This window comes from Nymphaea colorata, chromosome 14 (genome assembly GCF_008831285.2).
Source record: "Nymphaea colorata isolate Beijing-Zhang1983 chromosome 14, ASM883128v2, whole genome shotgun sequence".
Taxonomy (NCBI): domain Eukaryota; kingdom Viridiplantae; phylum Streptophyta; class Magnoliopsida; order Nymphaeales; family Nymphaeaceae; genus Nymphaea; species Nymphaea colorata.
The window spans coordinates 1,478,802-1,491,636 of record NC_045151.1 but is presented as its reverse complement, the minus strand read 5'-3'; the positions used below and the strand labels follow the sequence as shown (position 1 = coordinate 1,491,636).

Genomic DNA, 12,835 nt, shown 5'->3' with positions numbered 1-12,835 from the left:
TGGAACAAGGGTAGAACTTAGAACAAGGAAAAGGAGGATGGCCTGCTCCGACTCATCCCAACTCTCAAACATGATTACCAATTCCCATCTCAATTCTTAAACTTAATTACCAGAAAAGCTATTCCTAAATATAATTACTAAAAAAGCTCTTTTAATCCAAATTCTCAAGCATCCTCAAAACCTGAAGGCAAGGACAAGAGAGTTGGCTTCGCCTCAGATAACCTGCTCTGACTCACCCGACTCCCAAACATGATTACCAATTCCGTCGCAATTCCTACACATAGTTACCAGAAAAGCTCCTTTGATTTGAGTTGAAAGAAATGAAAATATTGGATTTACCAAAGTTGTCTTTTTAATGAGTTTCAGAAGCTCGTCTTTTTCAGAATTAATAATATAAGGGATTTTTTTAAATAATAACAAGAAAAATTATATTTTACAATATAACCTTTTTACAATTTAAAAGGCTCAATCTTTATAATTTTTTAATAAAGACTACACTTTCATAAAAACTGTGAAATAGGGCCTAGAATACATTTCGGTTTAAAAAAAAAAAAAAAATAGTCGCGCAAACAATGATAGTGTTAAAAAAATTGCTGCTAAATTATTGAGTTGACCCAATTTTATTCCAGATCACTGTTTGATAATGTTCATAAAAAGGAAGGTTTCATTAAAAAACACATAAACTAGTTTTCTTTCTTTCAGTTATAGGTACAAAGCAAGTTCCGTGGCAGGTTTCCTTGTAAGTATGTTGTGGAGATCCCAAAATTGATTTTTGTTAAGAAAGATATTGAAGAAGCCTCTCCTTCTTTGTTTTTGCCTCCACAGGCTGTTTTTTGGTCATTTAGCAAATGGAATATTGTGTGAACGTTGTATGCATATGTCCTGAAGAACACATAGTTTTAATGTTTTATGAATCGATTATAATCTTTGAAATAGATTTATAAAACACTCACATATTATTTCAACTGTCAAAACTCAAACAACTCTTTTGAGAACAGACCAAATATTTAAAAATATTAATTAAAAATAACAAATCTTGAAAAGCTTCCCCACACCAGCCCATCCGTAGCTCAACATCTAGGACATGGGGTCCCCATGAAAAAGGCAAAACCACATTTTTTTTTATAAGTGCCAAACTATATTTTCAAAAACTTTACCAGAGTTGAAATATAATATATTCAAGATAAATAAACCAACGATCGGGCCATCACCATAGAGAGCATCAGCTGCTTAAGGAAATTTTCTTTTTGGGACATATCTCTTGTCTATAAATTTAAAATAACCACATTTTATGATTTTTTTCTGAAAAAGAGCTACATCTTGTCTAAAATGAATAAGAATGTAAATTTTTTATAGAGGTTAATATTGAAGAAATTTCAATTAATATTTTTTACATTTTTCAGATTAAAGAACATTTGCTCAAACTTCTTGTTTGGCAGTTTTAATAAAAAATTATAGCCCTTATATAGAAACCTGCAAAAGGTAATCTCTTTCTAAAATGCTAATGATTTTGGCTACTCATCTTATGTGCTAAGACAAAAACAAATAGAAAAAATTGCCAACTGATGTTGAATAACTAAAATATTCTATGTTCAATAAGGAGAAAAAGGTGGTCACTAATCTAAAATATTATGTGTTCTTTTCCTCTTTGTTTTTTTTTAATCATCCATGTTATATATATATATATATATATAAAGAGAGAGAGAGAGTGTGTGTGTGAGTGAACATTACATTAGGTTTTGAATTTTACCGACCATTGTGCTTACTTCTTTCTTTCCTCACAAAATCTTATTTATTGAAATAAGAAATAAACACAATGATTGCCAAAGGCCAAATAATTGTTGTACTCCTGGGAAGATACTGCCTGCAGGCTCAAAGGATACAGCAAATGTGAAGAAGCATGTTCCTCGCTCGACTACATCTTAAATAGTGGAATGCAATATTTGAGTTGAAGGGTGCACTTCTGTCATCATTGGCGATAATGCAGCCCCAGATTCTGAAGGCAAGCAGAATCAAGAGAAACGAGAGAACCTTCAAGTCTCTTTTATGGACAATAGATTATTAACCTCTCACTCACCCAATATATATATATTGCATGTTAAGAGTTAAAAATGATAAAAAATACTCTAAAAGAAAGTGAAATTCTCAAAGGCATACCCCTAGAACCAGTTCCGTGTAGGCCACCTAACTGGAAATTAGCCTAATCTAGTTGTACACATGTAAGTGTGTGCGTAATATATATTTTGTCATTTACTTTTATCTAGTAAAGAAGAACAAGAATTTCAAGAACGGTACCATTTTTTTCTTGTATATAGGATACGGGAAATTTGAGTGGCTAAGTAGAAGAACGTGTGTCCCAAATAACAAAAAAAAAAAAAAAGGTTACAATTGAATAAGTGTCTTGGTAAAAAAATAAAAAGAACTCAAAACCATATGTTTTAAAATCTAAAAAATTACAACTTTTCATGAAAGTGTGATCCATGAGCCTGTTCCTAAAAGAACCATGAAAAATGCATTTATAAGGTCCAATTAGTTTTACATGCAATACAAGATATATATGGACAATAGGAGAAACCAACTTTCAAATTATACGTTGCCGCCTCGAGAAAAAGGCAAAGTAACATGGAGAGTGTTTTGACAATTAGAACTTTCTATTTTTTATCAAACTTAAAAAATAATAATTTTATTAATCAAACAGTAGAGTGAAAATTTATCCCAAAATTTTTAGTGTGGCGATGCATATAAATTGTGCGATTTTGCTAAAATTCCAATTCCATGTTTTAGCTGAACTTCTCTTCCTGAAAACCTTTTTGTGGACCATCAAAGGCCCACTTGTTATACAATTTATCAGTTATAGAAAAGTATGCGTTACAAAAAAATATCTTGAGAAGGAAGATAAGAAACCACAATAAAAAAAGCACCAAGGACCACTTTTTTTGGATATTCAATTGCCTGGAGTCAACTTTTGATTCAAATACAAAGAACAGTCATATCCAACTCTTATCTGCATCCGGATTTTTACATTTACATCCAATCCGAATCCAAACTTTGAACCAAATCTGACCAATTTACAAAAAATGTAAGGGCGTTGAATTAGGATATTGTTTAAAACTGAAGCTGATCTGAATCCAAATTCAAATCAAAACAAATATTTATGTATAGCTGAATCCAAAATCTGAATCCTTTCATATGTCATTTTTTAAATTTGAATCCAATCTCATTTTTTACTCAGATATTAAAATTATTTTCTATATCCGATTTTTTGAAATAATTCGGTCGGATGTTCGATCTGAGTCAGATATGTTGACATCCTACCTTCGCTTAAGGTGCGTCGTTGCTCCCCATTAATCTAATATCCAAAATTGAAAAATCCTTGAATAATCATCCCCAAATTACTTGAAAAGAGCTGAAGGAGTACCACTTAGTAGGTCCATTGTCCATTTTAACTTGATCCGGGAGTTTGGATCCAGACCAGCAGAATCGAGCCTATTCTAGATCAGTCTTCCATTTTTATTGCAGAAGGTGACGTAAGTTGGTGGAGGGTGAGCCTCTGATCTTGAATTCTTTACATGCCGTAACGCCAACCTTTTCACAACAGAAGCGCTTGGGCAATGCAGGACCATGTCTGCCGTCAGTAAATGCGTTGCAGCGGTGTTGCAGAAATCAGAAATTGAATCAATTAGTTAGTTCTATCACTCCACTGGATCGACCTTAAAAAATAGTTCAGTTAAGTTCATTCATCTTTTAATTGGTGCGTTGATGGGTATCACAACCCTGTCAATTACCTAACAGCAGTAGAATGATGTATTGGCCATGGTACTTTTGCATCTGTCGACGTCAATGAATCAATCGGAGTCGGCCACTTCATGCTAATTCCGGCTATTTTAACGAGGAGTTAAAGAAAGAGACAGACGTGTATGGATAAGGATGCATTCAAAGATCCCCGTCCCTCTTTCTTTATCCCTCTCTACGTTGTAGAAATACGTACATTCCTGGATCATGAGCGCGTACACCGACAAGTGCTCACTTGGAACCTACCACTCTCTCGGTTCTCTTGACGGCGTCTTGAATCGGCTCGCCGCATTCCTCCTCCCTTCGTTCGATTCAACTTATGTTGGACGCATCCCCACCCTCTCTTCCTCTCGCTCAGTATCTCTCCGCCGTTTCCTTCCTCTTTTGTTAGATGTTGTCCTCCCCTTATTCTCCTACGATTCCTTCTCCCTTCTTCCTTCGTCCATTTTGATCTTCGCGGTGTCGCTTTCATTTGCTTGCGTGGTGGTTTTATTCGAACATCTTCAAGAGGACTAAAATCAGGAACGTGGTCGCATCCTTTTTCTATCGAAATGATTGGTGGATAATCGTTTGGGGCAGATCTTTTTAAGTTTCATGATCGTGGGTGGTGTGTTTTTTTGGTGGTTGTTGGATGCTCCTTGGGTGCTTCTGGTTATCCTCTACGAATTCATTTGTCTGGACCTTTTTTTTTTCTTTTTTTCTGTTTACTTCAACGATGGAGCCATAATCAGGTGTTATCATGGCCTCGTTTTCTTTTAATGCATCTTATGGTTCAGTGATTCGATTACTCAGTTCCGATTCTCTTGATATTGAAATTTCAGGTACACGAAAATCACTGTTGTTGGTTATACAGTTGATGGTTGATGTTAGCCTGTTAGGCCTCAAGATTTGGTTAAAGGAAGAAAGAAGAGAGACCTATATAGAGGAGCAACCACTTCATGGTCGATTGGTTCTTTGCTTTTAGCTTTTTTCTGATTTACTTATTGGGCTCCTTTCGAGTAACCAAAAATAAATTATATGGAACTGAATTCTCAATCGATTTGAGTGCCTGTTATGGAATTGAGAATTTTGATCAGAAAACGAAAGATGGCAGCTCAACTGAGCAATAACCAACAGATTGATCAGTCACTCGGAAGCCGTTACTCCACCTGGATAACTGAGGTTTTGGATGAAATGCCGGAAAACTTCCTCATCACTGATCCATGCCTCTCTGGGCACCCTATTATCTTCGCGAGCAGAGGTTTCCTGAAAATGTCAGGATATTCTAGAGAAGAAGTTATCGGAAAGAATGGGCGCATCTTCCAGGGACCGGATACAGATAGGCGATCAGTTCTCGAAATTCGAGAAGCAATTAGAGAGGAGAGAGGCATTCAGATTAAGCTGTTGAACTACAGAAAGGATGGAACACCCATTTGGATTGTTTTCCATTTAAGCCCTGTTTTTTCAGAAGATGATGGAAGGGTTATTCACTTCGTTGCAGTTCAGGTTCCTATCTCAAGAAAAGCTAGTATATCACAGTCTGGCTTTCGAAATTTGGAACCAGTGAGTGGCTTGGACTCGACAGCCCCAAATTCATGCACATGGAGTAGGCACTCTCCTGACGTAGGAAACCTTGATGTCAAGGCAGATTGTCCAAAGCTGGAGATATGTTTCGGTTCTTGTCGAAGAGAGATCCTCAAAGATTCAGTTAGGGGGTTAAACAAATCTTTGTTACCTGACGCTTCTCCTGAACCTGATAGCAGAGGTTAGCGATTGAATGTCCTAGTTTTGGAAAAATAAGCTACAAAAAAGTTTTCGTTAGCACAACTAGATAACCTGTTTCTTTGTTTATTCGCTATCTTTTGTGGGTGTATAAACTTGTAATTAGTACAGAACTGCAGTGTGAGGATGCCTGTGAAGATATCAATCTTGAGAAAAAGAAGGCTACAGCTGCAATTGACAGCATACTTTCTACATTGGCTCACTACAGCAAGCTGATGGGGAAATCTGTCTGTGGCAGAAGGTGCTCTTCAGTCCATCCTAGACTAACTCGGATCACTTCATCCTTGAACATATCTCTTGGTAGAATCAAACAAAGCTTTGTACTGTGAGTTGTTGCAAGTTCTTAATTGATCATTTAATCATAGAGTTGGTTCTAGGGTTCTCGATATTGAATTTTTCTTATAGAGCTTTTTGTCGTTCTTCTTGCAGAACTGATCCATATTTGCCTGATATGCCCATCGTCTATGCAAGTGATGGGTTCCTAAATTTGACAGGTTTGCGCTGTTGTGCTTCATTATGACCATACCTCATGTTGGTGCTTGCTGCAAGGCTCAAGTGCCAGTGCCACTAGTTCTTCAGGATTGTTATGGTTGTTTGTGTTCCACACAGCCTGGCAATAGGGCAATTAGTTGAGCAGGATTCTGTAGGCTCTGTGCAGCTTTTTAAGTCAAATATTTGTGTCAAATGATTGTAGAAATCATTCTTTATATACTCGACATTTTATGATACCTCAAGCCTCCAGCTTTTAGACTTTATAGTAGTGAATCACTTCTGCTTGCTGATTTAAAACATGCAGAAATCACCATTCGATTTAGTGTGTAAAGACCTCATCTCATTGTAGGATGGATGCAGATGGAAATTTGAATCCGCTATGCTCTTTGACTAATTTATGGTGAGAATTTTTGTAAATTTATCTATTATTTTTCTGTTTTTAGGCTACTCTAGGCATGACGTGTTGGGACGCAACTGCAGATTTTTACATGGACCTGACACAGATCCAGACACTGTTGCTCAGGTGAATGACTAAAACCTTACTTTTTGTTTCTTGTTGTAAATTCTAATATTTAAGACAGAAATCTTTTTACGATTTTATTAATCATAGAGGGCATCCGTGTTTGCAGATTCAAGAAAATATGCAGAGTTGGAAGACATTTCATGTTCGTATTTTGAATTACAGGTGCTTGTAAAAAAATGCCCCTCTTATGCAGTGCTTACGCAGAAAAGCTGAGACTGAGACTGTTTAAAACTCAAAATTTATGGATAGTCTTGTGTACAAAAAATAAACTTTTCTGATACTTTTGTTCAGGAAAGATGGCAGCTCATTTTGGAACTGTCTGCATGTATCACCTGCTCGGAATGCTTCAGGAAAGGTAGCATAGCTTCCCATCTTCATGTTTTTATAATATTGCAAGTTATATGCTTTTGTTTGTCTGCTGCATTTGTTTGTCTTGGTTTGTATTTGAAGTTAATTAGGTACTATTTGATTAGAGTACCATAAACTTAGACGGATTTTCTACTAGTTGGTCATCCTCATGGTCGAAAGAAATATTTGGTTGCTTTTCATCATCAAGATGTCGATGAGATCACTCTCAGTTTAGGTGAGGAATAATCATTTCAGGAAAGAAAAATCCATGTTTATGTCTTTCATAATGTCCCCGTACCCTAAATGTGATAGATGTTTATTGAGTTGATAATTAGTACCTCTTAGGTTTTTGTAAGTCAAGGGTTACTGCAGCCAGTTTTATTGCTCATCGTCAGAACTTGTATGCATGATGTGTGTCTTCATAATAATTTTATCCTAAAGGTATGATATAATTGATGTCCATGTGTCATTTATACATGGAAGTGTATGTGAATAGAGATGTCAACTGGACTCAAAATAAGTTGTAATGTTACTTATATTGTAACAATACATATAATACCATTTAAAATAGGGAGATTAAAAAAAAATACTAAGTTGTCAGTACACAAACAGGTAAGTAGGGACAATATGAAGAAGAAAAAAGAAAATTGCTCCAAGCATATGCTAAACAATGTAAGTTGTCAGTACAAAAACAGGAAAGTAGGGACAACATGAAGATTTTAAATCATAAACATAACATGGATGAATTTACCCGTATAGTCTTGAATCTTAACCTACTGGATCCACTGTGCCCATGAATCTCATTTAGGTCCAATATCTATATTAGTCTTGTTTCAAGTTGACATAGTGACAGGCAATTTGACCTTGTAACACTCAGTGGGGATTCACCAATTTGTGGGCTTCACATTTTGAGGCTTCCAAAAGGCTTCAAAGTGATGTACTTACCATAGGTTATCTTTGTGTTGAATGCCACAGCTTGCAGTATCCACAAATTCAATTGTATGGGTTGAACGTCTATTTGTATTATAGTTGCATGGATCCAGTAGGAACTGACCTAGGTCAAGGATCGTTAAAAGCAGGTTGAATGAAGCACGTGCAGGTACTAGCAGGTGACAGATGTCTCAGTTACTGCCTTCACTGCATTGTGTTGTGTTGGGTGCATCCACTCTCAGGAGCGACCACTTGTACTTATAGAGGTCAAGGTTAACAAAAATCCATTATTGGTATGAATGAAATTAAAGAAGGGAAAATGCATCTGCAATGCTGGTGGTTAAACATTTGCAAATTTGAGAAAGCTTGACAATCTTCTCTGTAGGTATGTGGAATTCAGAGTTACTGGAAAAACACCAAATGAAGAATGATAGAATAACTGGATTAGAATGACAAGATAACTGAATTGTATATTTCTGGATTAGAATGACAAAATAACAGAATTGTTATGTATGTTTGAGTAAATAGCTTAGGATATGATAGCATTTGAACTTAAGGCTGCTGCATGGTGTTCAGCAAATTATTCAATTTGATGTGAAAGTTTTGGCTCAATGTATTCAGGGACTTATGACTTTTTATCAAAGAAGTGATGAAAATAAAATATTTCCCAGGCATGTGTGTTACCCTAGTTGGTGGAAACTAGATTGTTGGCAGGCAGACCATGTTTATACTTATACCTTTTGCAAATGCTAATTTTGCTTGCTTCTTGTAGGATGTCAAGACTTTCAGTAATGATTTAAAAATAAACAGGTTCATTTCTCCCACCCTTGAAAACTTTAGACGAGAAAACATTCTGATTGCAACTAGGGATGCCAAATAACTTTTGGTTTGTGCGCAAAAATTATGTAGTTGGCAGCTAGAGAGTGTTTCCTGAGGCAGATTAGCATGTCCAAAACGAGTTTATTTTAAAGGAGCTTACCCAAAGCTAGGTAGCTGACATCCGAGGAGAAGTTTCATTCATACCGTGGCCTAGTTTCTGGTGCATGTTGAAGTTAGGCAACATAGATATCAATTCACATCGCCAATCTTGTTTTGGTTTTTGATTTTGTAGTGTTTGGCTTTTAGGTGTTTGAATGTTAAGGCTTCTTTCAGAGTCCTGCTTATAGCAAATAGGAGAAGGGGAAAAAATAAATAAAAAGGAGAAATACGCAATACAACTATCAATTAACCTCAATAAACTATGTGGATGATTGAATCTTCAACTTGTCGCTGAGACCTTCCAGGTTTGCTAACTAATTTTTTATGCATTGTCAGGGAAATTGTTCTCTAGTTTCTGTAGGCATGTTTTTTCTTGGATATTAGTTGGGAAGCTTTTTTTCTCAGGCCCAGGGATGTAGGAATTTTAAAAATAAAAATAATTTAGAATATGAAAGTTTGAGTTATACAAAAACATTGTTCAAAATTTAAAATGTCCAAAAGAGAACCTAAAAATATAACATTTTAAAAATCAAGTTTTTTTTTCCTGAAAAATTCCCTCTGAATCTAGTTTTTTGTAATCATTGCGTATAGGCTGAGACGGGCAAGATACTCTCGAAACACAGAAGGTCCAAAACATCCTTTTAATTACGGATTTCCCATTTTTATCATAAGACAAACTACTAGCTTATCTCAATTTTATCAGCTTCTATTCATACCAGGCATATGTTCATCTGCTCCACCATCTTTTGTATCACAAGTGAACAAAAATTTAAGACCCATGTCCCTCTAATTTCCAGGTCTTGAATTCTTATGATATTGTTTCACTTTCACTAGCCCCTCCTGTCTCTGCAATTCCTCTCTGTCTTGGCTTGTAAGACTGGATGATTACAAAGGATATGGACCATGAGACTTAATATTGTAAAGTTCATATGACCAAATCTATGACTAATACGAAAAGGTGCAAGCTGCAAACAGAGCTGTGGTGTGGCAAGTTTATCTGGGATAATGTGATAAGGCACTGTTGCCTGTTGTATGTATCACACCAAAGCTATCATTTGTTTCAGAAGGATACCATGAGTTAATTTGATACCCATAGTAAATGGAGATCCAGTGAAATGGCTGCCGTGCTTGTTGGAAATTACTATGATAATGCAAAACAATGTCATGGAAAAATGTCAAGTGTCATAACTATCCACATACATTGATAATAACCAAAGGTTAATCTCATCGATGGACTCTTCAGATCAAACTAAGACCACAGGTCAAAATCTCCTTACATTAATTTCTGTAACAATTAGAGAAAATTCATAAACCTGAAACTTTTTCAAGACAAAATGCTGGTTATGGTTTAAGATCACAGGTTTAACATCTCATTACAGTAATTTTGTTGGATAAAATGGTAAAACTGGGATTATTTTTAGCGAGATACTGGTTCTGGTCTCTTTGGAGATTAGAGAGCCTTCTTAAGTCAAGGAGGAAATAGGTACAGACAGTAGGAATGTAGAACAGGAGAGTGTCAGTGTTAATAGGTAAATGAGGCTCTAGGCGATGGCCATGATGTTATTTCTTACTAATAGGATATGTGACAGCCCTTTCAGGGTTGTTGGATGTAAGCGTATGAAAAGGGTTCTGAAATAAATGGGAAAGCAGTTTCCATTATAGTCTACAGCAGGATGGATGGATTCTTTCTTGCTTTTATCTGGAAGTAGGTGCAAGCTTTCATACCCTAGCTTAATGTACGAGAACTTGAATAAATTAATCAGAAGATAGCTTATGAAAAATGATAAATTTTAGTTCTGAACATTGAATACAGGCATTGCCAGCTTTCAAAAAATTCTCTTAAAAATGGCTGATGTTGAAAGAAAGCAGAAAATAGTGATCTCTGCATAACAACTTAAGATAGGTGGTTGTGTGCCTTCAGAGCTGGAATGAGGGAAATTGTCTCTCTGTCTGTCCACACATGCTTGTGTGATGCTTGAAGACATTCAAGATGCTAGCAATTAGCTCTTTAGTGTGAATGAAGTTAAGAAACCATGGGATTCTGAGAAAACTGTGAATTCCACGATGCCATTATCACTAGAAATATAACATATACAGGTCTCTGTGTGTGTGTGTGAGAGAGAGAAAGAGTCGTCGAGGAAGTAGCTTTAGTAGCCTCTTTTCATTGATGAACCCTTGAGTCCTTGACATGCCGTCAGCAAAATGTTGATCCTCTTTTCCTCCTTTCTGAACCATTATTTTTTGATGACGAGATACAATAAACTTTGAAATGGGTCATTTTGTAATATTGCAAGTTTGGAGGTGGCTTAGGAATAGTTCTTTTCTGAAAAGTCTTGGAAAGGACTAATGAATGTACATTGTTTGCCTCTGGGATTTGTCAAATTTCTGTCTAGTCATTTTTGAGCCAGATCATTTGCTGTTGCTATTGGAATTATATTTCGTTCTCCAACAAGGGTCCAACACAAGGTTATGTTCTTTTCTTAAAGGGATTAGATTATAGCATTTCAAGCATGGGATTTGGTAACAAACAGTCATGTTAAAAGTTTTGAGATATATTGGTGGTCATATACAGGTGATCCTTTGCTACCTTATTTCATGGCTAGTAACCCTCTTTGGATGCCAAAATGAAGAGCACAACGGGTCAGAAGACTTTGTAACAGTTTTAGGCCACTGCTTTTGAATTTTAATGTAATATGATAAAGAATAATGAATCTTCAAAGCGGGCTTCTAAAAGTTTCTTCCATGTAAGAAGCTTCTCTTTGTTAATTCCCATCTGTGTTAGATCTGATGAAGACGAAACACTAGCTATAGCGTCTCTACCCTGCGACTGGCATCTGGCTTTTTGTCCTCTTTGTTAGAAGTATTTTGTAAAATTTTATTTTATGGAGAAACTGATGTTTCACGGCGGTACTTGCATATATCGGTTGTATCTCTTTCGTGCCCCTAATCTGCCCTTGGCACCATCAGGTAATCTTTACTTCGACTGTTTCATGCAGATAGCATTCTACGTTGAGGCTCAGTTGGACGAGAGTTCATTAAATGAGGATGATGGATTGACCCCAGAAATGAGACAATTAGGCGCCATTGGTGCAGTGAAGGTTGCAGTCAGGACCTTATTTGATGCTGGCCCGTCAAAGTCATCATAGACCTGCTCTGTATTAATCCAAATTGGTGCCTGTTTGTCTTGGCAGTTATCAGGGGCCAGTGATCTGTTTCTTGATAATCTCTTGTAATTGTTGTAACATTATCATCTTATAAAATCGGAATAAACTTAATTATCTCCCTTCTTCCACATCCATGTGATTTGAGTCAGTAATCAAGGACGCAGATATATATATATATATATATATATATATATATAGCCGTTGCATGGTAAGGTGAGTGTCCTGTATATGTAGGAAGCTTTTCTTAATTATTCAGTAGAATGGCTCAATGAGTCATCCGATTTTGCGGGAGTCAGTTAATCTAAATGAGTCGAGCTTCACCAGGTTTTGCAGGAACTAATTAAAGAAGCTGATCAAAGTCTCCCTAGTCAGAAGGACATGCTGGGTTCTGATGCGCACCAAGCAATCAGTTTGCGTCCCTTGAAGGGTTAATTACGGGAACTCAGAGATACGCAAGCGAAATTGGTAGATCCAGGTGTTGACCCAACCACTATGCTTCCATATAAATAATGGCTTGATATGGTCTTTTCTGTTATGCCTTCTCGTTATGCATCTTCTCGAATCCAACACCTTTTCTGAAAATAAGGAAAAAGTATTTTAAGGGGCTGTTTGGCAGTAGTAACGGATTGTTGTTGTGTTATGAATCTGCCTCAAAAAATAAGATAGATTTATAACACTGGAACAAATGTTTTACGTACTTCAATTTTTTGGATAGATTCATGGGACAATAACAATGTGTTGTTTTCATTACCCCTAAGGGGTTGTTTGGTAGTAGGATTGTTATAAAATTGGTTGATATATATGCCTTAAAGATCAGAGAAGATTCATGCAACACTTTTGCAAAGGA

General features: G+C 36.3%; 1 protein-coding gene across 4 annotated transcripts; it reads left to right on the top strand.

The window, feature by feature from the left end:
- Positions 1-3,917: 3,917 nt before the first annotated feature.
- LOC116267524 (protein TWIN LOV 1) lies at positions 3,918-12,102 on the top strand. Of its 4 annotated transcripts, none has more exons than XM_031649291.2 (8): positions 3,920-4,443; positions 4,614-5,536; positions 5,665-5,878; positions 5,983-6,047; positions 6,489-6,568; positions 6,675-6,730; positions 6,860-6,923; positions 11,821-12,102. In XM_031649291.2, exons 2-8 carry the CDS (start codon positions 4,846-4,848, stop codon positions 11,968-11,970), a joined length of 1,320 nt encoding a protein of 439 aa, XP_031505151.1. In that variant the 5' UTR covers positions 3,920-4,443; positions 4,614-4,845; the 3' UTR covers positions 11,971-12,102. The 4 variants fall into 4 exon arrangements, 3 of the variants coding, with proteins under 3 accessions (XP_031505152.1, XP_031505151.1, XP_031505149.1); XM_031649289.2 differs by having other exon boundaries at positions 3,920-4,523; XR_004175603.2 differs by lacking the exon at positions 11,821-12,102 and adding an exon at positions 6,350-6,445 and having other exon boundaries at positions 3,918-5,536; positions 6,526-6,568; positions 6,860-6,900.
- Positions 12,103-12,835: the final 733 nt, after the last annotated feature.

What these genes read in the sequence shown, in the direction of transcription:
- LOC116267524 (XM_031649291.2), top strand. Translation starts at nt 4,846, where the DNA reads ATGGAATTGAGAATTTTGATCAGAAAACGAAAGATGGCAGCTCAACTG. An exon ending in TCCTGAACCTGATAGCAGAG is followed by an intron (nt 5,537 to 5,664) that starts GTTAGCGATTGA and finishes TAATTAGTACAG; the next exon opens with AACTGCAGTGTGAGGATGCC. An exon ending in ATCAAACAAAGCTTTGTACT is followed by an intron (nt 5,879 to 5,982) that starts GTGAGTTGTTGC and finishes TTCTTCTTGCAG; the next exon opens with AACTGATCCATATTTGCCTG.